The 27,743-nt window shown below is 44.3% G+C and overlaps 1 protein-coding gene and 1 long non-coding RNA gene across 2 annotated transcripts in view; one reads left to right on the forward strand and one right to left on the reverse strand.

The window, feature by feature from the left end:
• Nucleotides 1–27,743, reverse strand: part of flt1 (fms related receptor tyrosine kinase 1) — a 245,006-nt gene that overhangs the window by 175,138 nt on the left and 42,125 nt on the right. Inside the window, exons 6-10 of the mRNA XM_085999287.1 lie at nt 23,612–23,748; nt 21,155–21,329; nt 19,594–19,711; nt 10,062–10,231; nt 3,865–4,021 (exon numbers count right to left, since the gene is read on the reverse strand). Coding sequence (XP_085855413.1) covers nt 3,865–4,021; nt 10,062–10,231; nt 19,594–19,711; nt 21,155–21,329; nt 23,612–23,748 — 757 coding nt within the window. The remainder of the gene's footprint in view (nt 1–3,864; nt 4,022–10,061; nt 10,232–19,593; nt 19,712–21,154; nt 21,330–23,611; nt 23,749–27,743) is intronic.
• The window catches only part of LOC147111903 (uncharacterized), a 69,996-nt gene that overhangs the window by 38,651 nt on the left and 3,602 nt on the right, over nt 1–27,743 (forward strand). The window contains exon 2 of the long non-coding RNA XR_015079765.1: nt 20,289–20,417. This is a non-coding gene — a long non-coding RNA (uncharacterized LOC147111903). The remainder of the gene's footprint in view (nt 1–20,288; nt 20,418–27,743) is intronic.

Below are 27,743 nucleotides of genomic sequence, written 5' to 3' on the forward strand. Positions count from 1 at the left end.
CCGATGACGTCATCGGTGCCGGCGCAGCGCTACCGGCTAACGCCGATGTTAGGGACCAACTGAATTTCGGGCGCTAAAAAACTTCCGCCGCAAACCACTCTATAGCCAATAAGTGGGCGCAAACGCGACTGAATTTCTAGGCCTATGTCCCTACAAACCACTATATGACCAGTATGTATTATGGCTAAATCATCAATGTATAACTTCAGAACCCAATTTAAAAAGACCTGACTGCATTGTATTATGCTTTACATATTTGTAATTACTACCATGTACAACAGTTTGGGTCAGTTAGTAACAGTGGAGAAGTACACTGCTAGTAAAAGACATTTCTGTTCAGATAAAGTCTCGAGTTAGAATTGGATACTTATTGGCTCTTAAAAGTAAGGCATGGTACGCAGATCCCGAGTACATTGCTGTAGTCGCCCAAAAGATCTCAAGTGATGATTATTAAAAGGCAGAATATCTAATTGAAGGGGTCCTGAAATGATTATATTCCTATAATATATCAAACCAAATGTGGCATAGTTACATTGTTTGAGTTTCAACCTCACACCATACATACTTGCTTTCTATATAGTAACTTTAAAAAGATCCTGTCCTGTTCCAATAGCAATGTAAATATATGACAATACAGGGCCTTTCATGTAATTAAATGTTGTTTTAGTATGATCCCAAATGAAGAAAGCTGAAGAGATTGTCTTCCTCTGTTTTTCATGGGGCCAGAAGACTCTCAAAGCAAGCAAATAATATGAAGATTTAATGGAGACTCAACGATATCACTGCAGACACTTAATCAAAATTACTGACATTTAAAAACGTGTTAAATGAGGAGTGGATTTTTGCACTCAGCAAAATGAAAGATATCTTTGCCGGAATCAAAAACACACCCAATATCAGCATCAACTCTCCACTGTTCAGTGTGTCTTAAATTGGATCTTGGAAGAACACACTGCATCAAGTAATGTTTCCATTTTCCTTCTGAATGATTGCTGCGTCTTCATTGTCTGAGACTACAGGCAGAATTTTCGGAGACACCATAGCATCAGCAGGGCCTCGCACACAGTGGGTGGATTTTCAGAAAATCGTTGGTGCACCATGAGAAACCGCCTGCTGCACACGAGGCCATGCCATTGGTGCAGGCTCTCGAAAAATTTCAACTTACGCTTTCCCTGCATGAAGCCACCAAATAGTGATGATTTGAGAGCAATCAATTGCTGTGAGACCACATTCACCAAAAACTCAGTTGACATCACAAAAACTCTAATGGGGTAGGACATTTAGGGCTGAGATGAGGAGAAATTTCTTCACTCAGAGGGTGGTGAACCTGTGGAATTCTCTACCACAGAAGGCTGTGGAGGCCAAGTCACTGAATATATTTAAGAAGGAGATAGATAGATTTCTAGACACAAAAACCTTCTCCCCAGCTCCTGACCACCTCCCACCTTCCGAGCTCCTGACCTCCCACCCCCGGCCCAGCTCCTGACCTCCTCCCACCCCCGGCCCAGCTCCTGACCTCCCACCCCCGGCCCAGCTCCTGACCTCCCACCCCCGGCCCAGCTCCTGACCTCCTCCCACCCCCGGCCCAGCTCCTGACCTCCTCCCACCCCCGGCCCAGCTCCTGACCTCCCACCACCGGCCCAGCTCCTGACCTCCCACCCCCGGCCCAGCTCCTGACCTCCCACCCCCGGCCCAGCTCCTGACCTCCCACCCTCGGCCCAGCTCCTGACCTCCCACCCCCGGACCAGCTCCTGACCTCCCACCCCCGGCCCAGCTCCTGACCTCCAACCCCCGGCCCAGCTCCTGACCTCCAACCCCCGGCCCAGCTCCTGACCTCCCACCCCCGGCCCAGCTCCTGACCTCTCACCCCCGGCCCAGCTCCTGACCTTCTCCCACCCCCGGCCCAGCTCCTGACCTTCTCCCACCCCCGGCCCAGCTCCTGACCTTCTCCCACCCCCGGCCCAGCTCCTGACCTTCTCCCACCCCCGGCCCAGCTCCTGACCTCCCACCCCCGGCCCAGCTCCTGACCTCCCCCCCCGGCCCAGATCCTGACCTTCTCCCACCTCCCCAGCTCCTGACCTTCTTCCCTCCTCCGAGTCCCTTTCCTCTCCCCACTCTGATTTCCTGACCTTCTCCACAGGGAGGAAACCCTACGGCTTGGTGCATGCGCGGCTCCGGGTGTAGCCTCGGCCCCCATACAGTGCGCATGCGCAGAATGACTCGTCATTGTTCGGGCAAATAATCACTCTGCACACGGACTGGTAAGCCTCAGTTTCTGCAAAGTCAGATGTAACACAACAGCCTATGGAAGCTGCACTGTTCACTGTTAGACAAGCAACAGCTGAACTTTCAGGTTCAGAGGGAGACATTTTTGTTAGAAACACCACTACTGAAATTAACATAACACATTGGCATCAAATGGATTACAAGACTCTTTATTTAAATTAAGTAATAAACAGCTTATAAAGTGGCAAAAACAGCAGAAATGCATCAAAGCTCTCTTTATCATAGGACATTAATTCTGTAAAATCTTTAAACACCACGGGGAGATTAAGCACATTAGAAAGGAGAAAGCCAGCAGAAATTATTTCTGACATTTTCTTTATATGTGCCTTAACCTGCCTACAAAATTTCCACACTAACTGGTGGACCGAACTCCTTTGTAGCTTTGAAAATAGGCATGCAATATCTGCAAAAGGTGATTTCTGTGGGTTTCTAATAATATTACAAAGTAGAACCAGAGAAATGTATGAAATGCCTTTTCTCACTATGGTCCCTGAATAAACCAGCAACTCCTAACAGCAACTGTTTCTATAGTTTAGTCAAAAATATCCTCAATTCTGCTTTCCTGTTGTCTGTTCAGGGAATATCATTAAAAATGACTATGTCTGGATGTTTCACTACTTTTGTATGTTGTATATTTCTATTCTGAGTACACTGGCAGATCAGGGAATCAGCAGCAATAATGCAGATTAAATTTCAGCATTTATAGGTGAGTGTATAGTCTGTAATCAAACAGGTTAAAACACGTAGTAACAAACTTATAAACTAGGAACTATATGTTTGTCGCATCAATCATAAAGCATGGTGTCAAAGAAAACAAAAACAGACACAAAGAAAACAAAAGCTCACAAAAGTTTAACCATGATTAACTCTACAATAAAGAGATTCACATTAATCTTTGACCATTTTAAATACATGCCTCCTGAAAATACCATAAGTGCAAACAGAAAGTGCTTACCATAGGCAGCTTGCCAACAGCTTCTAAGTGTGAAGCATTGTCCATTAGAAATCCCAGTCAAACACAGTTGTGTGCAATTCTTATCATTAATCTTTTGTATAGACTTTACCAGCCAATAGGCAAAAAAGAGTGCAAAGGTAAAGGTGGGAGGGGGTTTGAGGAAAGAAGAACCAGCCTCTAAATAGGTTTAAATACACTTTGTAGAAAAGGATTTTTAAAAGGTGTTCAATTGAAGTTTCTGAATAAAATGATATTTAATAGAGGAGATAATGTGAATTTCAATTCTGATAATTTAAAACAATGAAATAGCCTATTTAGGTAAACAAAAATATCTAGTCCTTTTTAACACTGACTGCCCTGAGGATTTTACTTATAGTTAACACTGTTTCATTTCTTTTCTGTGTTTGGCATATATGCATTTATAAAAATATTTATTTGGCACAATTTGTAGTTACCCACATTCATAAGGCATAAGAAATTACTATAATGAAATATATATTAAACACATTGACTTTTTTTAATTAAATAAATGTAAGTAAACCCATAACCTGCACTTAACCCATATTGTTAATAGTACTTTACAATGTAAATAAATGAAAAATCAAACAAACAAATCTACTTACTGTGCTTTTGAACTATTTTGGGCACAAGGTTGCCATGCCCATTGAATTCTAGGAATAGGGATGCCATAGGCAGTGCATGACAGAGTCTGTTTGCTGCCCAATGGATAGAGATCAAAGTTCTCAGTGGACACTGCCTTTTCACATATATGTGGTTTAACTGCAAAAACAAATTAATTAGAAAACCAAAAGCCAAAAAGAAAGATATGAACTCAAAATGACGCACTTCGATAAATTACACACTAAGGCCTTATTCACATGCTCAGAGCCTAAGTGAAGAGAGTACCATCATTGCAGTGTAATGATGCTCTGTCCTGTTTGTCTCATAATACCATTTTTGTGTATGTGAGAAAAATAGGACCTTGCACAGTTATTCTGTGAAGACACATACTGCAATCTCAAGAAAAGAATGCTGCCCTACAAAAAGTGTTTGAACAATCCTCAGGAGAGATGTTACAGCATTAAAACAAAAGAGTGGGTGAATGAATAACAAGCAAGTGTTCTATGTCGCAGTTAGTTCAACATTTCCTTGTGAATCTTCCGCTCTTAATGAAGGTCAGAACTCCTCTGGTAAATATTTTACAAGTTCTCTGCATGTAATAAAAATGTTTATCTTCTGTAATTCTGATTTTAGCAATGTTGCAAGTTCCTTAAGAGTGATAAGTTGGTAGATAGGGAAGCAAAAGTAAGGAGATTCATAATTTTAGTCTGTGTTCAGGCTCTTGCCACAGTGGTTATTGGATTCAGTTCTGCACTCCTGTGGTACCCACTCCAGCAGCTGAACACTTTGTTTTTTGTTTCAAAACAGAATTTCACAGTTTTAGCAGTGTTGCAAATGGCACGGTCCTGCTGCTATGTTGCAGGTGCCTGTACAGCGGGCTGCATTCAGATGTCCCTGCTGAACCTTAATATACTTCTATGGTTGACTTTCCTGTTTTGTTTGACCTTTTTCCTCAAGGAATGACGGGCTTCGCCATGGGCCTTCTTTGCTCTTTCTGGGCAGGATTTATTGTCTACATTGCTTCTCTTCCTGTACTTGTTGATAATGAAGTTCACAGATGACTTTGGTATTCCAGTCCTTCTGGATATTTCACGGGCAGACTTTTTACACAAGTGATAGTCAATAATGATAGCTTTTTGAAACTCTGAGAGCTGCTTCAGTTTTTCCATTCTGAGTAAAGCTGAGGCACCTAGGATAGCAAGAATGTGTTTTTTTATAGCGTCCACAGTTGTTCTAGAACATTCCCTAACATGGCTTTACGTCACTGGGTGTTAACTACATAGGGATTGTCCAAATACATTTTGTAGGGCAGTATATAGTATTACAGTATATAGTATTACAATTAAAACATGCAATATTATAATAAAATTTTAAAGTGCAAAATATTGCTTTTACTACAGGATTGTGGGAAACTGCTCAGTGCTAGGATTTCGCTAAAAGGTTTGCTAATATCTAGAAAGATTTAGGAACTGCTCACTACCCTGATTTCTCTAAGAACTCTGCTTACATTATGTTTCTCTTGCTATACTGGATTTTGCCTGGCCACACATTTAACCTTATACAGTGAAACCCGTCAACAGCAACCGCCCGTGGTTCCCACAAACAAGTCCTTATTCACAGCAGGTCCTCCTGTACAGTTGTAAGTAACTGCACCTCTAATACAACATACGCCACACACCATTACTTCTGCTTTTATCATCAAACAGTCATTATGGCAAGAAAGGTCACATTTCTCCTGCGCTCCTTCTTTTTCCATGCTCTTCTGTTACTTTTATTCTATCTTCCAGCATCAGGAGAGTTCATGTATCATCAGCAACTCAAGTGCACATTATAGCAGCCATTTTTGAAAGGAGGTACGGTCGCTGCCATGTGCTGATCTGGATTGTCATGGTGTTCACCATGGACGGTTTAAAAATCAGTGATGAGACTTCAAATACATGGTGACAATTGCATCTCATGTGGTCACTATTAAGAGGTTTTCCTACAATGAAAGTAAATGGGACTTTTGCTGGTTCCAAGGTTTTGTGGGTTTTTGGCAGGCAGTCCTTGTTGTTGACATTGGTTTCACTGTATGAAGCAATGCTATCAGCTGGTCTAGACTAATTTATCTTTTACATGCAGTAAGCTTCAAAGAGGCAAGTATTGACATCCTAAGTCTAAATTTTTATTTTAAAAATTCAAAGATCGGGTTGCATGTTGTCTAAAACAACTAGCCACTAATGTTTATGAAATATGATTCTTGACTTTAACTTCATTCTTCTAAAAATCATTATTCTCTCCCAGTTTATTGATTATTAATGTTACGGCAAGTTTTGAGAGAGTCCACTCCCCACACAGAGCCTTACTTAACATAAGTGTAGATTGGAGAATCTCCAAGTTCAGTAGGTCCCTGATTTTCCAGTTATTCATTTTATTGACCAGAAAATCAGGAGCACTACAAATCAGGTGTGGAGGTCAGCACACATTATTTCTCTGATGTGCTGTCCCATTCAATGAGGCCTAATGCCAGGAGTGGATCCTTACAAAATGTATTCTAATAAACTAAAATGAAGCTAATATAACTAAATCACACAGTAACTAATTGGCAGTGCAACCAACAGGAGCATCTCCACACAATATATACATTTGGAATTTTTTTTAAATGCTTAAAAATATCCCCTCTGGAAATTGTGTTCTAGTGGGAATTAGGTAAAGATTGCAGTGGGCCCATCAAAACAGCAAGAAAAATGGCCACTTTGGTGACATATCAAAAGAGTCTTGGCACCATGGAATCATACTCCTAAGGTGCCACACAAGAGGTTATTAAACAAAATTAGGGCTCATGGAATTGGGGGTAATATACTAGCATGGATTGAGGATTGGTTAATAGACAGGAAACAGAGAGTAGGCATAAAAGGGTCATTTTCGGGTTGGCAGGCTGTAACTAGTGGGGTACCGCAAGGATCAGTGCTTGGGCCTCAGCTATTCACAATCTACATCAATGATTTGGACGAGGGAACCAAATGTAATATATCCCAGTTTGCTGATGATACAAAGCTGGGTGGGAATGTAAGTTGTGAGGAGGATGCAAAGAGGCTTCAAGAGGATATAGATAGGCTAAGCAAGTGGGCAAGACCAAGGCAAATGGAATATAATGTGGAGAAATGTGAAGTTATCCTCTTTGGTAGGAAAAATAGAAAAGCAGAGTATTTAAGAGATTGGGAAATGTTGGTGTTCAGAGGGACCTGGGTGTCCTTGTACACGAATCACTGAAAGTTAACATGCAGCTATAGCAAGCAATTAGGAAAGCAAATGGTATGTTGGCGTTTAATACAAGAGGATTTGAGTAGAAGAGTAAAGATGTCTTACTGCAATTATATAGGGCCCTGGTGAGATCACACCTGGAGTATTGTGTACAGTTTTGGTCTCCTTACCTAAGGAAGGATATACTTGCCATAGAGGGAGTGCAACAAAGGTTCACCAGAGTGGTTCCTGGGATGGGGGGATAGTCCTATGAGGAGAGATTGAGTAGCCTAGGCCTATATTCTCTAGAGTTTAGAAGAATGAGAGGTGATCTCATTGAAACATACAAAATTCTTACAGGGCTTGACAGGGTAGATGCAAGGATCATGTTTCCCCTGGCTGGAGAGTCTAGAACCAGGGTAAGGGGTCGGCCATTTAGGACTGAGGTGAGGAGAAATTTCTTCACAGAGGGTGGTGAATCTTTGGAATTCTCTAGCCCAGAGGGCTATGGAGGGTCAGTCGTTGAGTATGTTCAAGACAGAGAGCGATAGATTCTTGAATATTATGGGAATCAAAGGAATATAGGGATAGTGCAGGAAAGTGGAGATGAGGTAGATGATCAGCCATGATCTTATTGAATGGCGGAGCAGGCTCGAAGGGCCGAATGGCCTACTCCCGTTCCTGTTTCTTATGTTCTTAAGTCACTGCCTCTGTGAGAGCATAAGAAACATAAGAAACAGGAGCAGGATTAGGTTATTCGGCCCTTCGAGATCATGGCAGATCTTCTACCTCAAGAAGAGGTAAAAAAGACCCCTTAATGGGAGTCAGCCTAATGGCTCTTTTCAAAGCCATTCACCTAAGTACTTGGATTAACCAAGTGGTGATGAGCCTGGTATATGGTACTGGAGTTGGACATCTTGATCATTATGGTGGCTGGCACATTGTATGTTCCCTGTGTAGGTTCTTCCACCATGCTAAAGGCAGATGTTCATTGTATAGCTGATGAGAAAAATCTGATACTTGACAAGACAGCTGCAGGAAGGCGTTACCTGGCATCTGGGCACAAGAATAAGTGCTTATATATCCATGGCTCAGTGGCTATCATGCTTGGGTTGCCGAGAGACAAGTAGCTGAAGTTCTGTAGCTCCGACTATTTACACACATATTAGTAGGATGGTCCTGACTGCACAGCTAGTGAGAGCCTACCAGTGCTCCGTATCAGGAAAACAGAAACTACCTGCATGGATTTCTCAATAGCTTGATTTGGAGGCTCTTAAACATGGTGATGGGTTTCTGCATATGTCAGACACCCAGCTGACCACAAAAAAAAGAAAATGGGGGAAGGGAGCAAATAATGACGATCAGATTAACATTTGTGGTTATGTAACTGTAAATATAAATAAAGATATTCCATTTAATTCATCTCTTCTACTCCTCCGCTATAAGTGTCTGCCTGATAATCTCTACATTCCTTAGCCATCCATATCCAGTAATACTGAGGAGCAACCAGGGAACTTGCACTACATCCAGATCATTCTAATTCTAATCTTTCCCCAATATCCATTCTCTGCCCACTTTCATTTATGCCATGATTTCTGGCAGAAGCATATTCTACTTGGATCATACTTTGATAATTAATAGTGACAGCTACTTATTATGCTAGGGAGAGGGGACAGGAATTGGGATTATACTTTGAATATTTGTTTGTATATTCAGTATTCAAATACCTGGCAGAATTTAACTTTCTGTAAAAATTAGTGTCTATTTATTAGAATGACACTAAAATGCTTATTTGTATTGCAGTGACTTTATCACCCGCCAGGCTTCACCCTACACAAACTCATCTGGAATTCTACCTCCTACCTCCTTTCCTACGGTATGTCCACTTTACCCATTACCCCAGCCCCACTAACCTGCACTGGCTCCCCATGTTAAATTTACATACTTCCTCCACTGTTTGGCTTTACCTGGTTTCTGCAAACTCTTCCAACTTCATGTCCTAAATCACACACTCCAATCTCGGAGTCTGGACTTCTGCGAATTATACTTGCCTGTATAGTTGATGGTAGTTTCTAGCAATAGGGGCAAAATATAGTGCAGTGCATCATTCTGTTTCTGCACCTGGGCATATTAGATCCTCTAGACACAGTGCATAGAGCAATATTGGATGGGGAGAATGGCTGCCGATAAAGGAGCCCACCAATTTTCTGTCCAATTACATTTTCAGATGGAGAATTGGGTGGACTCTCCTGCAGGTGTACAATCTTCCTCACTCAGTTTTCCTTTATATGTTGCACCCAAGCTACCCAATAAGTCTAGGCACAGGAGCAGGAAAGTGTTTCTAATGGACAGTATAGCTATTAGTTTGAAAGAGGCAGTCCACTTGGAAAAATTGAATTAGTTTTAAGGGGCTTACAATATTTGTATCAATTTCTGTTTAATGATGTTGCACTGCAATTGCTGGTGCATTAGTGGTACCGTCTGCCTAGAAAGGCAGTAAGCAGTTATACTATCTTAAATGTAAGAGAGAGAGACACACACAAAAATTGGCAGAGCTCCATAAAGGTATGCGATACAATGTACCAGCCTCCAGCACTGCCAGTGAATTTCCAACTGATCAAAAGGAAGTGATGGACAGGTCTTTTCAATTAATAGAAAGCTACAGGAGGTCACTTAAATTTTAAGATAAGAGAGGGCTTTGCATCAGCTGCAGCTATTTTGAGATTGCCGTGAAGCTAAATCATTGCAACACCATCTCTTGAAGATTGCCTGCTCCAAACTGATGCTTTCATCATTTGACCCAAACTACAGTGTCACACTGAATTTCTGGCACCAATGAACCAACAATCTAACTGTATCATTGCAACCAAAAGTGCAGAATTTTAAAAGGATAATAAAAGGGATTCTGGAGCTCCTTGTTCCTGCAGCTGTTCAGAGTGGTTTGTCACTCAGAAATTTATGGACTTTATTTACTCACCATTTACTTTGAGAGAGAATGTGATGTTCTTGTAAAGGTTCCATTGTTTGAGCCCCAGCACAATACTATAACTACCAACATCCTCTTCTGAAACATCTCTTATAGTCAATTCATAGCCAGTGGTTTTATAGCGAGTAGCTCTTTCAGTAATAGGCTGTCCATTCTTTAACCTGTTGAGAAAAAATATGATTTCTTTACTGTATATTGTGTAACATCTAAGTAACTATATAACATATTAGCATGGCTGTAGACTAGGTGAACTTTTTACTATTGACTGATACAGTGATACTCAACTCTGATGTTCAGTATTCAAATACCTAATGGCCCAGAAATTCGGGTCTCTACGGGTGAGTACGCACGGGGTACTCACCTGTAGGCCCAATGGAAGTGCCGGTTTCCTGCATGCACTGCGTATGCGCGGGAAACCGGCACTTCCGTTCCCCTGAAAGCAGGGGTTCAGAGGTCGAACGCGTGCGCGGGAGAGGCTGCACGTGCGCATCGAGCTTCGTTTTTTTTTACAGGTTTTCCCAGGAAGGTAAGCCTGCAGAATTTAGAAATGTAAAAAGCAGACGTAAGGCCTGCTTTTTACAAGGTAAGTGGTGAATTAATTAAAATTAAAACATTTTTTCCACAGGTTTATTATTTTAAAATACTTTAAAGCAAGGTAAGTTTATTTTTAGCCCTGTTAGAAAATAACATTATTTTTTTCAAAAATTTAAATTATTGTTTAAAATAGTTATTTCATTTAATTTATAGTTTATTTAAAAAATGTGATTTAAAAAAAAATTATTTGAAGATTTAGTGATGTTTTGTAAGAAGAAAGGGCCCGTAGTATTTCTAAGTTTGACAGCACTTTCTGTCAGACTTATGAATGGAGCATTCCCTGCTCCAATTGGCTCCCCATGGCCCACGTGATTCTAGGGGACGCTTCGAACTAACTGCGCCCCTGGGATACGCAAGCACTGCGCGCCGGCAGCTGGACCAGGCCCCGGATCGGAATTCCACAGGGGCCCACAGCTCAACGGCCGGCGCGCAAGGTAAGTGCAGATCGGGGGCTTGCACCCGCGGGAAGCCCCCGACCCGAATTTCTGGGCCAATATAATGACATAATTTAATTTTCTATAAAAAATTGTGTCTGTACACTAAAAGGCTTCTCTGCACTGCCATGTCTTTGCCATCTGCCAGGCTCCATCCTACACAAACTCCAGCTCATCCAGAATTCTACCTCCCACATCCTTTCCCACGGTATGTCCAGCTCACCCATCACCCTAGCCTCACTAACCTACACTGGCTCCCCATATTGAATTCACAATCTTTGCTCTTTTTTACAAATTTCCTCCGCTGCATCACTTTACCCTGCTGCTGTAACCTCATGTCCCAAATCACAACCTCTAATCTTTAGTCTGGACTCCTGCGCGTTCGCCACTCCTTCCTTTAACAGTGAGGCAGGGGCACAGCCTTCAGTATTTCATCATTTGGGGAAGATCTTTGAACAGTCACAAGATAATTACGGATCAGGAAGACTATTCAGTCCATTAGTTCATCCATCTAGAGAAGTCCTAACACATCCCATTGTTGCATCCAATTGTTTCTTAATTGATTCCAGGGTGTTTGACGTTTATTTTATACGTTGATCACTCTTTGTGTGAAGAAGTTGTTCCTCATATCGGTCCTAAAACTACCATTTACTAGTTTGAACCTCTGACCCCTAGTTCTACTTCTGCAGTTTAATTAAAATATTCCAGGTTAATCTTTTTTCTAAAACTGTCAATAATCTTATATACCTCTATAAGATCAAATCTCAGACTGCTCTTTCTAGGCTGAAAAGCCCAAGTTTCTCCAGTCTTTCTTCATAACTCAGTCCCCTAACAGTGCAGATCTATCTAGGAGCTCTTCTTGGCACTGCCTCCAATGCTCGAGTGCCTCTATTTCTTGGTGGCCAGAACTGGATGCAATATTCAAAGTGCGGTCTGACCAGTGCACTATAAGGTTTGATCATTGCCTCCTCAAACTTATACTCTACTGTTCTGGTGATGTACTTAAACATTCTACTGACCTGTTGATTGCTGATGCACATTGCTAGACATTTCTATCTTCAAGTCTACTAAGACTCCTAGGTCTCTTTCAGTTTCTTAGTTAACTATTTCAGCACCATTCATGAAGAATGCATGTCATCTACTTTTCCTTTATATGTGTAGGGCTAGATTTTCAGTATAGGCAGTTTTGGGGCGCTAACCTTAGCGCCCGCCCGAAGTTAGCGCCCGCCCCAAAGTAGCGCCCCGTTGCCGGGAATTCAGTGGCTTCGCCCTAAGAGGTTGGTGGAGCGCTAAAAGAGGCGTTCCACTACTCTCTTTAGGCGCTAAGCCGGCGGTCCAGAGGGATAGCGCCCAGGCGGGGCGCAGCACGGGTGCGGTCATTTTTGCACTGACAGCAGACCCCGTGGTGCCGACCAGCTCTTAAAGGGGGAAGGGACGAATTGGTCTGCTGCCACGCCCTGCACACTGCAGCCTTGCAAAGAGGCCTCAACACTACTGCTCAGCCCCAGGGAGTCATGGCAACGCCAGAGAAGGCCCGTCAGCGTGCCCTGCGCTTCTCAGAGGGTGATCTGGACATCATGCTCACAGCTCTGGAGGTGAGGCGCAAGATCTTGTTTCCAGACAGTGGGAGGAATCCAACCCACCACGACTACACCAAAGCCTGGAAGCAGATCGCCCAGAGGGTGACGTTCACCGGCGAGGCCCCCAGGACCCACACACAATGCCGTAAGAAGTACAACGATCTGACCAGGATTGTGAGGGTGAGTAGCCTTTCCAGTCTCCTCCTCATTCTTGCATGTACACCTGACATGATGGGCAAAGGGACCTGAAAGTCCTTTTGGCCAGCCCTCAGCCAGCAGCATTGGGACAGTCATGAGCATCAAATGGCCATTCGGCACTCTACACTTTGGCCAAGCTATTCCACCATGGGAGGCAGTGCACACTACATCAGGGCTTCACTGCGCACTTACAGCCCGTCCTTTCTCTTGCAGGCTAAAGTAGCGTTTAATCGCCAGGCCCGTGCCAGGGGTGGCCGCGCCAAGCTGCAGAAGCTCACTCGGCTGGAGGAGCGCGTGTGTGTGCTCATGGGAGCACGTGTGATTGTCCCCACAGCGTGCGGTGTATCCGACCCTCCACTGCCCGGCAATGGTAAGGACCTCGCCTTTTGGCCCTCTCGCGTCGCACTGGCCCATCCGAGCTACCTCCTTTGCCACTGTCCCACCAATGCGCTGAATCCCACCAGTCCTAACTCCCTCGCTGACGCCGTCTCCTCACTCTGAAGCTACTCTTGTGCATTCCTGCTTTCAGCTGGTGACGACCAGGACCCTGAGGCTGCCAGTGACAGCACCTCCAACCAGGAGGAGGAGGAGGAGCAAGCCGGACCTTCGGGGGAACAGTCACGTCCCGCAGGAGAGGAGGAAATGCTCGACACCTCCTCACTGGACGAGTGCCTGGAGGAACTGTCGCAGGGCAATGCAGCTTCTGGGACCAGTGGCGTCCAGCCACCCAGCAGCCGTGCGCGTGGCCCGCGGCCTTCCCCCCAAAGGGGGGAAGGATCAGAGGGGAGTGCTGCTGCTCGGCACACTCGCCGTCACCAACGCGGCAAGGGTCCCCTAGTTCGGCCCCCTCCTCCCCAGCGGGAGAGTCGCGACTCCAGTCCGGACACCTTCACTTCGGAGGAGGTGCGGAAGCTCGATCAGATGGCCGACGACTCGGACCGGCGCCACACGGAGCTCATGAGCGTGGTGGGGCGCATGCCTGAGGCCATCGAGTCGCTGGCGACCAGTGTGCGCGAGTTCGGGGCAGCAACTGCCGCGACTGGCCGCATGCTAACTGATGCCGTCAAGACCCTGGCGGATGTGATGCACGCGCACACCAGGACCACAGGGCCACTCACTGCTGCCACACGCGCTGTCTCAGGCAGGCATCGCCAGGGCAGGCGCCGCGCTGGACCATCCCAGCAAGCCGGCCGTCGGCTGATTGCTGCGGATCCTGCAGTGCGGGCCCGGCCGAGTGCCACCGCGCCACAGCACCAGCCAGCGCATCCCAGACGCCAGCTGGCCCACATTGCACCATCCGTCGCCGCCATTCCCCCTCTGGGGCGTCAAGGGCAAGCGGCTGCAGCTGATGGTGGCCAGGCTCAGGCGCGCCACTCAGGAGACGGCCCCTCGAGGCCCAAACGCCGTGTAGGCCGCCCCCCAGCGGCATCTGGCGGAAGGGCATCTGAGCCTCAGGCGCCTTCCCCCAGCCTCGCAGCAGCCACTGGGCAGAGCTTGCGAAGGAGCAGCAGGCAGGGCAGGGGAGGCAAAATGCTGGCCAAGGTCTCGCCCTCGCGGGCCACTCAGTAGAGGGTGTGGCCAGCTTTCCTTTAATATGGCGGTGGCCATCTTTATTTTGCCCATGGTTGTGCTTTTGGAGGGCTTTTTTTTTGCGTTAGGCCGACGTTGAGGCCCGGTTTCAATAAAGGTGGAGTGGCTCCTCCCCAGTTTGTGGGAGTGAGTCGTTTGTTGGGCTTTTTGTGGGGCCCGTTTATTGTTTTTGGGGATTCATGTGGGAAGGGCTTTTCATTTTTGTTTAATAAAAAATTATCTTTATTCATGCAGTCTCCATGGTTGTTCTTCTTAGTGTTTGTTGGCTTCGCCGGCTGAGGGCTTGCGGAGCGGCTGCATTCATCTTCCCTCATGGCCCCTGGCCATTCCCTGACAGGGGGCTTAGAAGTACCGTGTAATAAGGTGGCGTCGTGCGGCCCTTGGCCCTGGTCGCTCCCTCCTGGGAACGTACTCCTGCTCCTCCTCCTCCTCCTCCTCCTCCTCCTCATGCTCCTCCTGCTCCTCCTCCTGAGGTGCTGGTCCAACGTCAGGTGGCAGTGCCTGAGTCCTGCGGATAGCCAGGTTGTGTAGCATGCAGCAAACCACCACAAATTGGGAGACCCGGTCCGGCGAATACTGGAGAGCTCCTCCGGAGCGATCAAGGCAGCGGAACCGCTGCTTGAGGACCCCAATAGTTAGCTCGATGATGTTGCGGGTGGTTTGATGGCTCTCGTTGTAGGCCTCTTCAGCAGCGGTCCTGGGCGCGCGGAGCGGGGTCATGAGCCAGGTGCACAAAGGATAGCCTTTGTCCCCGAGTAGCCATCCTCTTGGGGGAGGCTGTGCCTGGAACATGTCATGCACAGTACTCTGCCGCAGGATAAAGGCATCGTGGCTGCTGCCTGGGAAGCTGGCATTGACTGCCATGATGCGCTGCTTGTGGTCACAGACCAGCTGCACATTCAGAGAATGGTAGCCCTTCCTGTTGCGATACTGCTCGCCATGCTCCAGAGGGGCCCGCAAAGCCACATGCGTACAGTCAATGGCGCCCTGCACCAAGGGGAATTCCCCGAGTCTGGAAAATCCCAATGCGCGCTGATGCTGGCTCTCCAGGGCCATGGGGAAGGAGATGAATTGGCTTCTCCTTCTGAACAGTGCTTCGGTCACCTGGCGGATGCAGCGATGCACGCCGTACTGGGAGATGTTTGCTATGTCCCCAGCAGCGTATTGGAAGGAGCCGGTGGCATAGAAGTTCAATGCCACTGTCACCTTCACTTCCACCGACAGAGACGTCCTGCACCTGAGCTTTGGCCGCAGATCTCGGCGAAGCAGGTGGCAGACCTCTGCAATCACCTCCTTTCGGAATCGGAGCCTTTTAACACATCGCGCGGCACTCATGTTTAGGTAGGAGCGCTGCTGGCGGTATAGCCTGACTGGGTAAGGCCTACGTGGCCGACGCCTGTAGCCCCCTCTGCCTCTAGCCAGGGCTGCCCCTCTCACAATGCGTCTGCGAGCCCTACGGACATGGAGCTGCAGCTCCGCGTTGGCACCCCATGCAACCCCCATCAAATCCTGGCAAACACTCTAATTTCCAAATGGCCACTTGCAGCGCTGTTGCCTGAGTCCAAAAATACCTGGCTCTTGCTGCTTGAAACCAGTTAGCTATCCTCCTTGTTGTGTCTCCAGAAATGCGTTGCACAAGACTGTTTTCTGAAATAATGGATGGCCTTTATACTGGAGAGGACGTTCCCTTTAATTAGCGCCCCCCGGGGCCCGCGCTGGTTGTGTTGCGTTCCTTTTTCCAAACGCTCCGGCCGCCCGCCGCACAATGGGGCGGTCCGACTGAAGTTTGCAATCGGGGCGGCCAAAGGGCGTTGCACGAGGATGTGACGTCATTTTCTGCGCGCGCAGCCGGGCGGGCGCTAAACTTTGCGCCGGCGCTAACGGGCAACTTAATTTGGGGCGGGGCGCAAACTGCGCTGCGCCCGGGCGCTACACGCATAGCGCCCGGAAATCACTTCTCTTAAGGCGCTAACTGCTGGCGCAAGCAACTGAAAATCTAGCCCGTAGTGCTTTACACTTTTCTGCATTAAATTTCTTAAGAACATAAGAAATAGGAGCAGGAATAGGCCACTTGGCCCCTCGAGCCTGCTCCGCCATTCAATAAGATCTTGGCTGACCTTGGGCTCAAAGCCACTTCCCTGCCCGCTCCCCATAACCCTTCACTCCCTTATCTTGCAAAAATCTGTCTATTTCCACCTTAAATGTATTTAATGACCCAGCCTCCACAGCTCTCTGGGGCAGAGAATTCCATAGATTTACGACCCTCAGAGAAGAAATTCCTCCTCATCTCAGTTCTAAAAGGGCGACCCTTTATTCATCTGCCATTGTTCCGCCCACTTGCATACTTAGAATGATGATGTAGTCACAAGTGATTCTCAAGTGATTTGTGAGGTATCAGGTTCAGATTAACAAATCACTTGACATTCACTTGTGAAATCAACATCATTCTGTAATTTCTGAGATATCTCCATTGATTCCACTGCTCCTTCTAGTTTGGTATCATCAGCAAATTTGACTACTTTGCACTGAATTTCTAATTCAGTGTCATTTATGTAAATTATAAACAGTATTGATCCCAGCACCAAGCCTGGAGACATCCCACTCAGTACTTTCTCCCAATCCAATATTACTCCTCTAATGAGAACTTATTTCCTATCCTTCACCGTTTCTTATCCATTCCCAGGATTTACCATGAATCCACCAAGAATGAGAGGTGATCTCATTGAAACATATAAAATTCTTAAAGGGCTTGACAGGGTAGATGCTGGGAAGATGTTTCTCCTGGCTGGGGAGTCTAGAACCATGGGGTCACAGTCTCAGAATAAGGGGTCGGCCATTTAGGACTGAGAAGAAGAGAAACTTCTTCACTCAAAGGGTTGTGAATCTTTGGAATTCTCTACCCCAGAGGGCTGTGGATGTTCAGCCGTTGAGTATATTAAAGACAGAGATCGATAGACTTTTGGATACTAAGGGATACGGGGATAGGGCGGGAAAGTGGAGTTGAGGTAGAAGATCAGCCATGATCTTATTGAATGGCGGAGCAAACACGAAGGGCCGAATGTCCTACTGCTGCTCCTATTTCTTATGTTCTTATGGAAGTTGGGTTAAACCTATTCATAGGGCTTACCACAGTTCATTTGGGTTGTTACTTCGTCAGCACAGTCCTGCACTCTGGAATTCTCTTCTTAAATCCGTCCACCTTGCTACATCTCTCCGCATTTTCAAAAGCCTCCTTAAAACCTACTTCTTCCATCATGGTCACCTTCCCTAAATTTCTTCTCCCATTCCTGCTTGGTGTTTAATTCAAAATGTCTTGTCCTATTGCATGGATATGGAATGCTGCCATCATAGTCTGCATGCTTCCTTGCTCTGTGACTCTAGTGCCATCACAGATAACATTTGTAGCACTAATAGCTTCTGACACGCACGGTTTAAAAAATAATATATGGAGAATGACAATTCTTTTATAAATCATTCTCTGAGATAAATCAATAGGGCAGATTTTAACTGGGGACGGGGTGGAGGTGGATGGCAAACCGTCTGGACCTCCGCAGCATGAGGCCGGGAGGATTTTAACTAACAGGCCTCATCAGCATAGGCCCATCTGAACCCGGCGGGAAGTAGTAGTTGGCTGGCGGGCAGGAACAGGATCTTGGGCAGCAGGAGACATCCCTGTGGATCGAGAGGAACGGCCCCCGGCACTCAGGGAAGTGGTTGGGAAGGTGGCTCGGGAGAGCCTCACGTTTGGGGGCGGGGGAAGGAATCCCCAGCAGGAGAGGCGAGGGTTTCCTTGTCGGGCCCAGAGGAACACTCCTGCTTGTCCTGGGCCACAAGGAAATCAAAAAAAAAATTCTCTTACCTTTCTGAGCCTCTTTGGGCCCTAGCTCCTCTTGGCGAGGAAGCCACAACGGCTTCCCTGCACAGGCATCTGGTTACAATTTTAGTCTGATGGCACCATCAGAGCCCGATCTGCATATTTAAAGAAGGAGCCAGTTGCCTGCGAGCAGGTGTCCCTCTCACCTGCTCAGAAGAGCAGGTTAAGATCACAACCCCTCAGGATGGCAGCGCAATTAGTGTGGGTAAGTTGCATGGGCCATTTTAACTGCCTGCCCGTCCAGTCTCCTCCAGGTGAGCAAGTTTAAAAGTGCCCTTACTATTTTGTATGCTCCATTTTGTATCATCAGTCAATAGTGGGTGACAGACAACTACAGGCAATAATTTAATCCCAGGGTTCAGATGACTCTCAAATAACTTGGAATTCACTTGTGACATACTATGAATCTTCCAAATGAATACAATTTGTCATGCACTCCAACTAACAGTATCCTCTGTATTCTGCCTCTTCAGTGCAGCTAACCACAGATCTGTCAAACACTTCTGACCAAAGTTCCGCAGGTCCAACATTCCAGCCAGGATGTGCCCAACGGTAACCTCCTTTGCTGATCCCACCAAAGGGTCAGGGTGAGGTCACTTTATTAAAATATTGCCAGTGGGTGCCTGTGCCTGGGCTAAAGTGTGATTTTCTCCCAGAACTTGCTGCCAAGTCTCTTCTATTGCAGAAAATTGGGGCAAGAAAATCCACGGTCCTTCCAGCATACTTCCTGTGGCTCCAGTGGGAATGCAGCAGACTGTGCTCTTTCAGTATATCCTTCCCTACCCCTGGTAGGGATTCCTAATTTAAATTTGAGATTTGGGTTGAGCAAAAATTAAATACCAAGCAGATTTCAACAATAAAAAAAAACTTATTTTGTTTGCGTTTAACCATATAAAGATGAAGTCCCCCATCATTCCGCATCCCTTCCCTCAAAACACTTTTTTGGGTGTATTCTCAATAATGATTTTGACAACAGTCAAAATAGTAGGCAGTAAAACAAGGAAGCAAAAAAAACTGTGCTTATATTTATCAGACTAAAATTTCCCAGCCATGAGTAAGTTTAAGTTCTCATATTCCATACCACTGAATACATCTTCATTCTTTGTGAATTACAGATCATCAACTCTTACTCAAACAACTGTCTTGCCCCCATGTCCTGACTCAATGGTGAAGTCATGTAAAGACAAATAACTCTCTTCAGGGAATATTTCTTGCGGTCAGTTTCCAAGTCTCAGTGATCATTTTAATCTTACCATAAGACTTCTGGAGGTGGAAATGCTTTGACTTTTACTGGAAAACGGTAGGCTGCCTGACCAGCAAGCACTTCAGCAATGCATGATTTCCGGCATCTAACGTTGATAAATGGTTTTTCTGTTGGGGGCGGAAAAAACAAGGAAAGCAAAATGTTTTTAGTGATAGTAACAGTTCCTTTTAAGAATAGTTTACCTAAGATTTATGAGGTGGAATGACAATTCATCCATATTCGTGTGTTATGAAATACAAATGAAAGAGATTGGTGAAAACTCCTGGCACAAAAAAGGCAAGCGCAAGCATCGCCAAGTATATGTATATATAAATGATATCAGTAAAATACACACCTATAAACTTTGAGGTATACCTGAGATTTGCTTTTATTCTAATTCCTTCAAAACTGTGAACCGTATAAATTTGTCAAGATAACGGTCTTCTTAAAAAATGGTTGTAAACAAATGAGGAAAAAGTTTGTTAATTACATGGGTGGGGCAGGTATTTGCTGTAGTCATTATTTATAGCAGAATTGTAAAGACTCTCATTTTAAATACATTTTAAATATTGTTACAAATAGTGACCAGATGGGTTATTGTAAACTGCATTAAAATACATTATTGGATGACGTATGTGTGACATCATCATGATAAAAATGATTCCATAGATCCACTGGTTCTTCCCACTCTAAACTCTTTTTCAGGAAGATGGAACCCCTTGAAAAACAACTTTTTGTTGAGCAGAGGTGCCAACTTTTGGATGATACATTCAACTGAGATCCTGTCTGTTTGTTCAGGCAGCGTTACAGATCCCATGGTACTAGTCAAAGAAGGTAGGTACTAGCCAAAATAGATTAGTCATTTGTCTCAATGCTATTTGTGGGACCGTGCGGTCTGCAAATTGGCTGCTGTATTTGCCTACAAAACAGTAGTGACTACATGTCAAAGGTAATTCATTGGCTGTGGAGCACTGTGGGGTATTCAGAACAGCGTTATATAGATGCAAGATTTTTATTTACTTTTTTAGTGAAACTGATGTGAGCTTTTTCAGTGTTTTACAGTAAATTGTTTACTTTACATTTTATTTCATAGGTTTTACAAATTCATGCCCACTGGGAGCGCATGTCGGGATTTTCTGCACAATGGGCCCACAGGATTTTCCATCCATTCATTTTGATTCTTGATGGAATTTTTTTCTCTTTGCTAATGACATTAAAAATTGCTCTGATAATGTTAGGAGAATGATAGGTATATTTTGATTTGAAAAATATGGTGTACTCAGACCATTGTAAATTTAATCTGAACAGGCTCTAGAATTCATTTGAAATGAGAAAATGGAAATGCTTCATTCAAAGATCTCTTGGAGTTGGAGCTCAACACTGTCTCATGCACATTGCAAACTCTGACAATGTACAGAACACAAATGCTGGCATCAAGTTTTCTGGCCTACGCGATCCTTTTAGGAAAGCACAGCATATACAGTACAAGAACAGACAGTCAGGATCCTAGGACTTGCAGCATAAATGAACATTTTGACTTTGACTATTCATTTTATTCTACTATTTCTTACCATAAACATTGACTGTTGCTTTCCTTTTTTTCACTGTTTCCCCACTTTTCACTTGACATATGTAGTTCCCTTTGTCAGATGTGAGCACTTTGTCTATAACAAGGTTGCTGTAGAATGTATTTATCCCAGGATCTGTCTGGTCAATTCTATTTGTTATAGAAGTGCTTCTGTTTTCCTGAAACACACAGATAGATGTGATTAGGCTTATATAAAACGAGGCTGTAATTTCTGTCAGTGATGGATTATCATTTTTCTTTTATGATGATAATTGTCAATAATAGAGGTGAACCCACTGCAGAAATCCTATCTCTGCTAACAGGATAGATTTGTACAGTTCTGTGCACTGCAGCTAAAATCAAAGCACATTCACTGGCAAGTAGTAGAATATTTTTATTGCCACAAAAGTTTGTTTTACCTCGGAATGAACCATTTCCCCTCAAACTGAGGTAGATTCCAGGGTACACTGTAGGCCACCAATAACTCTCATTTTCCTTTCTTTACAGATACTGTGAGACATGCTGAGTGTTTCCAGCATTATCTGTTTTTGTTTCAGATTTCCAGTATCTGCAGTATTTTGTTTCACCCAAATGGCTGTTTTTCAGGTATGACTGTATGAAAGAGTGAGTCATTAGGGGCAGTGCGAAACCCAAATCCATCCTCGATCAAAATATAATCACATACTTTTCCAGCAATGCTGACCGGTTAGGGATCAGCAACAGGAACCCTGGCTGACTTTTCCTTTCCCTGACCTGGGATTCAGGCCAATTGGAGCACCCCTATTACTGCCCTGGCTGAGATCAGGTAACTGAGCATGGTCCAGAGATCCGATATATGGCTTAGTGTCACATCATGCAGCAGATTTATGAACTGAGCCATCAAGTGAGCCTATGCAAATTTCTAAAGTTGCTTTTGTTTTCACATTGTTCATAGAAAAACAATGAACAGTATCTTAGCTCCATTTTCCCTTCATCTAAATGTATTTTAAAGAGGATGATTCGAATCAAATGTACAACAGATGTTGTAGAATCTGTATTATAACCATAAATTCCTGTAGCAACGTAATGTTAATTATACACAAGGAACAACCAGTGGTATTCCCCAGAAAAGTCATTATAATTATCAGTTACCATGGCTTTACTGCAACATCAAAATACAGACCATGGTTGACTATTTGTGTAGAGAGGACCAAGCAATAAAGTAAATAGAGAGAGTGTAGTATTGTATATAAAAAGAGTACTCATACACCATATTTTGTTTCACAGCTTTACTTGCATAATTTAAGAAACTTTTTCTTTTAAAATTTGTGTAGCATAGGATTTGCTTTTGTTTTAGTATCAGATTGGTTTGTTTAAACAAAATATATTTCATGAACTACACGTTTTTCCATAGCGCATGAAATGTCATTTGTTACACTCAGCGGGTACAGCACGCACAATAAACCTTTCCTGTGGAGCAATTCATAATGTTCTTCACATTAATTTCAACAGGAAGGGAGGGGGGAAATATGAATTTCAGATTAGGCTGTTTCTGTGATGATTTGCGCACAACCAAGTTCCTAAAATAAAAACAAAATTAGAAAAATGTTTCTTGTAGCACGTTTTCCACACAATATAACAGACAAGTCATTTGAGATGTTGAGTAGTCATTATGCAGCTTTTTCACTTGGGAAATATGGTGAGAATAATCCTTCCTTCATCATTATGCCAAAAAAATGTTCTTTCTGGCATTTTATAAATGAGAACCTGATTAATGGCATTATAATAACTTTCCCAAAATATATCCAGTCTGGGAGTGTGTTTACCTGGCAGTCTTTTACATGAATGTGTTGAGAAAAATGTAGTCTCAGGGATCACTGCATTACAAAAGAATGTGTGCAATACCTAAAGCATGATAGATTTACAACAAATGGCGACATCTTTACAGTAAAGCAGGAGCCAGAAAAGGAATTTCAAAATGCTTATCCTAAATATTTATTTGTTTTGATGATGGTTTGCATGGGGAGGAGGGTGAATTCAGTTTAAAAAGTTTGTACTTAAAAATATTTTTCCATAAAAAGAATATCAAGGTTGCATTTTTAGCGTATTCAGAGAATAATAGGAATATAGAAATGTTCCAAGGTTGTACCGCATATTTCTTTTACTTTGTTTAAATTTATCTAACGGTATGTTGCATTTATTCAGCAGTCTGTTATTTTTGTATAGAGAGTTTTTGTGTTTTTAAAACTATGGAGGTATGTCACTGTTCAAAGATTTAGAAATGCGAGGTTAAAAGCAGTGCAATATGTTTTCAGTTTCCAGGCTCTCTGCCAATCCAAATTATTCGTTCATACTTTTGAACTTAAAAGTGTAACGTCTTTCAACATTTCCTGGTAATTCTGAAGGGCGAGAGAGAGACCCAGAAACACTAGACTTTGTCTTTCAATGCCTTTGAAGTATGCATCCTGTTTGAAACACTTACTTTGCCAGGGATGACCCAGAGAATCTCAACTCTTGAATTCAGTTCTGCAGTCACTGTGCACTTGATAGCAAGTGAATCTCCACTCAGCATCTTGACTGGATTGGTCACATTGAGCTGTACATTGTTGATACTACTGACTAAATTTTAAACAATAATAAAATAAAATTAATATTGTAGAAAACTCAGATCTGGATACTACGCATAGTATATGCATCACTCCATATTGTTCCATATACAAACAAGTTTTATTCTATTATTTTATAAATTAACTGAATATGAATTACCCCAGTAACCTATGATACAGCACATTTACACATTAAGTTATGATATCCAACAGGTCTAACATTGTTTAAATAGCAGATTTATGTATTTATCAACTGCAGAACTTGTGTCACTGCCAGCCTAACATTCCCAACACTTCGCCTCCATTGCTGATTATATTCAATGGACTTTCTCTCCACTACTGAACATTGTTCAGACCCCACCAGCTTTTACATCTATTTTCTCTGAGAAGGAAAAAGGAATTTATTGAAGCAAAGCAACAGAAGAGAGTGGTTCTGCTCTGCATATTCCAACAGAGTAAGGTTTATTCAAATATATTGACTAATATATCCACCTTACAATTCTACAATGATACAAAACAAGCAAATATCTTAATACTGCAATCTTCATTCTGGGACGGCATCCACAATGGCAGAGACCTATCAGGTGAGATTGCCCAGCCTACTATACTTTAATATTGTTAAAGATGGATTAATCATGTGCTTTTTGGGGGAATTCCCCAAAATAGTAACTCCAATATAGCAAGCACTATTAATGACTATGGGCTGGATTTTCCAGGGAGGTCAGCGAGCACGATTGGTGGCAGGTTGGGTGGGAAAGTGTTTTTTTCCCCTAGCGGGTTGGGACCCCACTGTGAACCCGCTGCCATGCGCCTTTCCCAAATGTCGGGTCTGTCAGTGCTGGGGGAGGCAATTAAAATCATTAGTGGCTTGTTTACAGCCACTATAAATAATTTTTTCAAAAGCAAAATACTGCGGATTCTGGAAATCTGAAATAAAAACAAAAAATGTTGGAAATACTTAGCAGGTCAGGCAGCATCTGTGGAGAGAGAAACAGAGTTAACGTTTCAGGTCGATGACCCTTCGTCAGAAAATGGGAAAATGTTTTTTCCCCAGCTTTTTGGATTTGACAGGTCGCACATCGGTTTCCCGCTGTGCCTAGACCTCGTCTGTGAAGCAGAGGTACTAGGTCAGTGGCCATTGAATCAGCTGATGAGTTGACAGCTTCAAATGTCAAGTCAAAGCTCCCAGCTGTTTGAGACATGTTCCCTTAACCACTAGCTTCTCTAAACTGCATTTCCACTACAGATTCAGGATGCTGCAAGTCTTTACACAAGTCTCCATACAGTCTGACCTCATTACCTCTCCCACCATTGACAGATCGCTTCTGTCATCTCTACTTCACCTGCCATCTATTCCATCAGCATGGCTGCCCTTGAAACTCTCTCACCTTGGTCCTCAGAATCTCACCACAAATCAGCCCCAATACCAGCAGCACCAGGCACACCAGCAGCATCAACAACAACACCAACCTTCTCCACAATCAACTGATGCTGCACAGGGCAGAGGGCATCAGCACCCGACCACACTGCTGCCCAGGAGGCCAGGGATGACCTCACCATGGCCAGATTTACATAACATTACGCTGTACACCCTGGCTGCCACATGATGCGCCAGGTTGGCACCACCCCACACCAACACCATAAAGCATTCTTACAATGCCCAAGCCATTCCTTTCACACTCATCACCATTGCGTGGGGTACCGCTATGTTTCACCATTCACTGCAGCTCACTAAGCCACTTCCAAAGGAGCACACGATTCTGTCCAAGAATGCAAAGTGTTGAAAATAAAGGTTTCAATATTTGACACCACATTAACAGAAACTTTACATGAACATTGGATAAAACACTCAAGTGCCTACTCTTGTGTGTTGTTAGTTGGTATGATTGCACTAGGATGAGGGTGAGCAAGAGCGGTGGCTAGTGAGATGGTGATGTGATATTGGCCCAGAAATTCGGGTCCCCACGCGTGAGTACGCACTGGGTAATCACGCGTAGGCCCAATGAAAGTGCCAGTTTTGTGCATGCACTGCGCATGCGCGGGAAACCGGCACTTCCGTTCCCTTGAAAGAAGGGGTTCAGAGGTGGCACGCGTGCGCCGGAGAGGCAGCGCGTGTGCATCGAACTTACTTTTTTTTGCAGGTTTCTCCGGGAGGGTAAGTCTCCAGCAGCTACACTTTTAAAAAGCAGGTGCAAGGCCTGCTTTTAACAAGGTAAGTGGTGAATTAATTAAAATTAAAACATTTTTTCCACAGGTTTATTATTTTTAAATACTTTAAAGGAGGGTAAGTTTACTTTTAGCCCCGTTAGAAAATGTAATTAATTTTTTCAAAATTTTAAATCATTGTTTAAAATAGTTATTTCATGTAATTTAGTTATTTTTAAAATGTGATTTTTTAAAATTTATTTGAAGTTTTAGTTATGTTTTGGGGCTTATAGTATTTATAGGTTTGACAGCTCTTCCTGTCAAATTTATGAATGAAGCATTCCCTGCTACCATTGGCTCTCTGTGGCCCACGTGATCCCAGGGGACGCTTCGAACTAACTGCGCCCCTGGGATATGCAAACACTGCGTGCCGGCAGTTGGAGGAGGCCCAGGAATACCACACGGGCCCACAGCACAACGGCTGGCGCGCTAGGTAAGTGCAGGTCGGAGGCTTGCACCTGCGGGAAGCCTCCGACCCGAATTTCTGGGCTAATGTAGATAAAGAGGGATGGGTGGAGATGCAAGGTAAGTTGGTGTGAGTAAGGGTGTGCAGGAATAGGGTAGGGAAGGCAGAGTGATGGGGCTGTGATGAGAGGCACAGCAGGATGAGGTTGAGGGTTGCTTTGTACTAACGTTTCGTGATCTACTGAGATCATTGAAACGTTTGCAGCATTGCACCCAGGTCCTCCTGACCATCATCCCTGCTTGTGCTCTCCCCTGCAATGTGCAACCAGGCTGTGTTGATCTCCTGGGGAGGCCACTTCCGCCCATGGTAGTGAAGAGGACCTGGACCTCCCTGCGTGCTGTGACTCCCTCCATAAGCATGCACCTCTGTGCCGTGCTTGTCAGTGTTGGCAGCACCTCAATGCTGTAGAACACTGACAGCACAACTGTCAAAAATCAATTTGGCCATGGTCCCTTTAAGGAAACCGGCTGGTGACGTGTCATCAAATGACGTCACCAGTCCCGCTTCCTCTAATTGGCCGGCAAACATGCAGGGTGGGCTTAACAAGCCCAATCAGGGGAAATTCATTTCAGAGGCAGGGATGGAGACAGCAGCGGGGTCGGGATCCACCACCGACGTTGCCCGCCACGGACCTGCCGAGGTTCGTAAAGTCGCAGCCTATATTTTTTAAACTAATTTTTATACCAAAACTGTGTTAAAAGCATGTTTTTAAATGGGAGAATGTTTTGATAAGATTATTGTGGGTTGCCACATAAGCTTATTATGGAGTATTCCTTTAACACAAACTAGTAAAGGTGAATTTACTGAAAGTCCACAAGTAATGATATCTATACTAACATCAATTCCTCTCAATCACACTGTGGAACTCAATAACAACAACAACTTGAATTTATATATCGCCTTTAACGTAGTAAAACGTCCCAATGCGCTTCACAGGAGTATTAAAAGACAAAAAATTTGACACTGAGCCACATAAGGAAAAATTAGGGCAGGTGACCAAAAGCTTCGTCAAAGAGGTAGGTTTTAAGGAGCGTCTTAAAAGGAGGAAAGAGAGGTAGTGAGGCGGAGAGGTTTAGGCAGGGAATTCAAAGCTTAGGGCCTCGGCAACAGAAGGCATGGCCACCAAAGGTTGAGCGATTATAATCGGGGATGCTCAAGAGAGCAGAATTAGAGGAGCGCAGATATCTCAGGGGGTTGTGGGGCTGAAGGAGATTACAGAGATAGGGAGGGGCGAGGCCATGGAGGGATTTGAAAAAAAAGGATGAGAATTTTGAAATCGAGGCATTGCTTAACCAGGAGCTAATGTAGGTCAGCGAGCACAGGGGTGATGGGTGAAC

This window comes from Somniosus microcephalus, chromosome 10, assembly GCF_052327205.1.
Source record: "Somniosus microcephalus isolate GS21.2 chromosome 10, FLI_Smic_1.0, whole genome shotgun sequence".
In the NCBI taxonomy this organism is placed as follows: domain Eukaryota; kingdom Metazoa; phylum Chordata; class Chondrichthyes; order Squaliformes; family Somniosidae; genus Somniosus; species Somniosus microcephalus.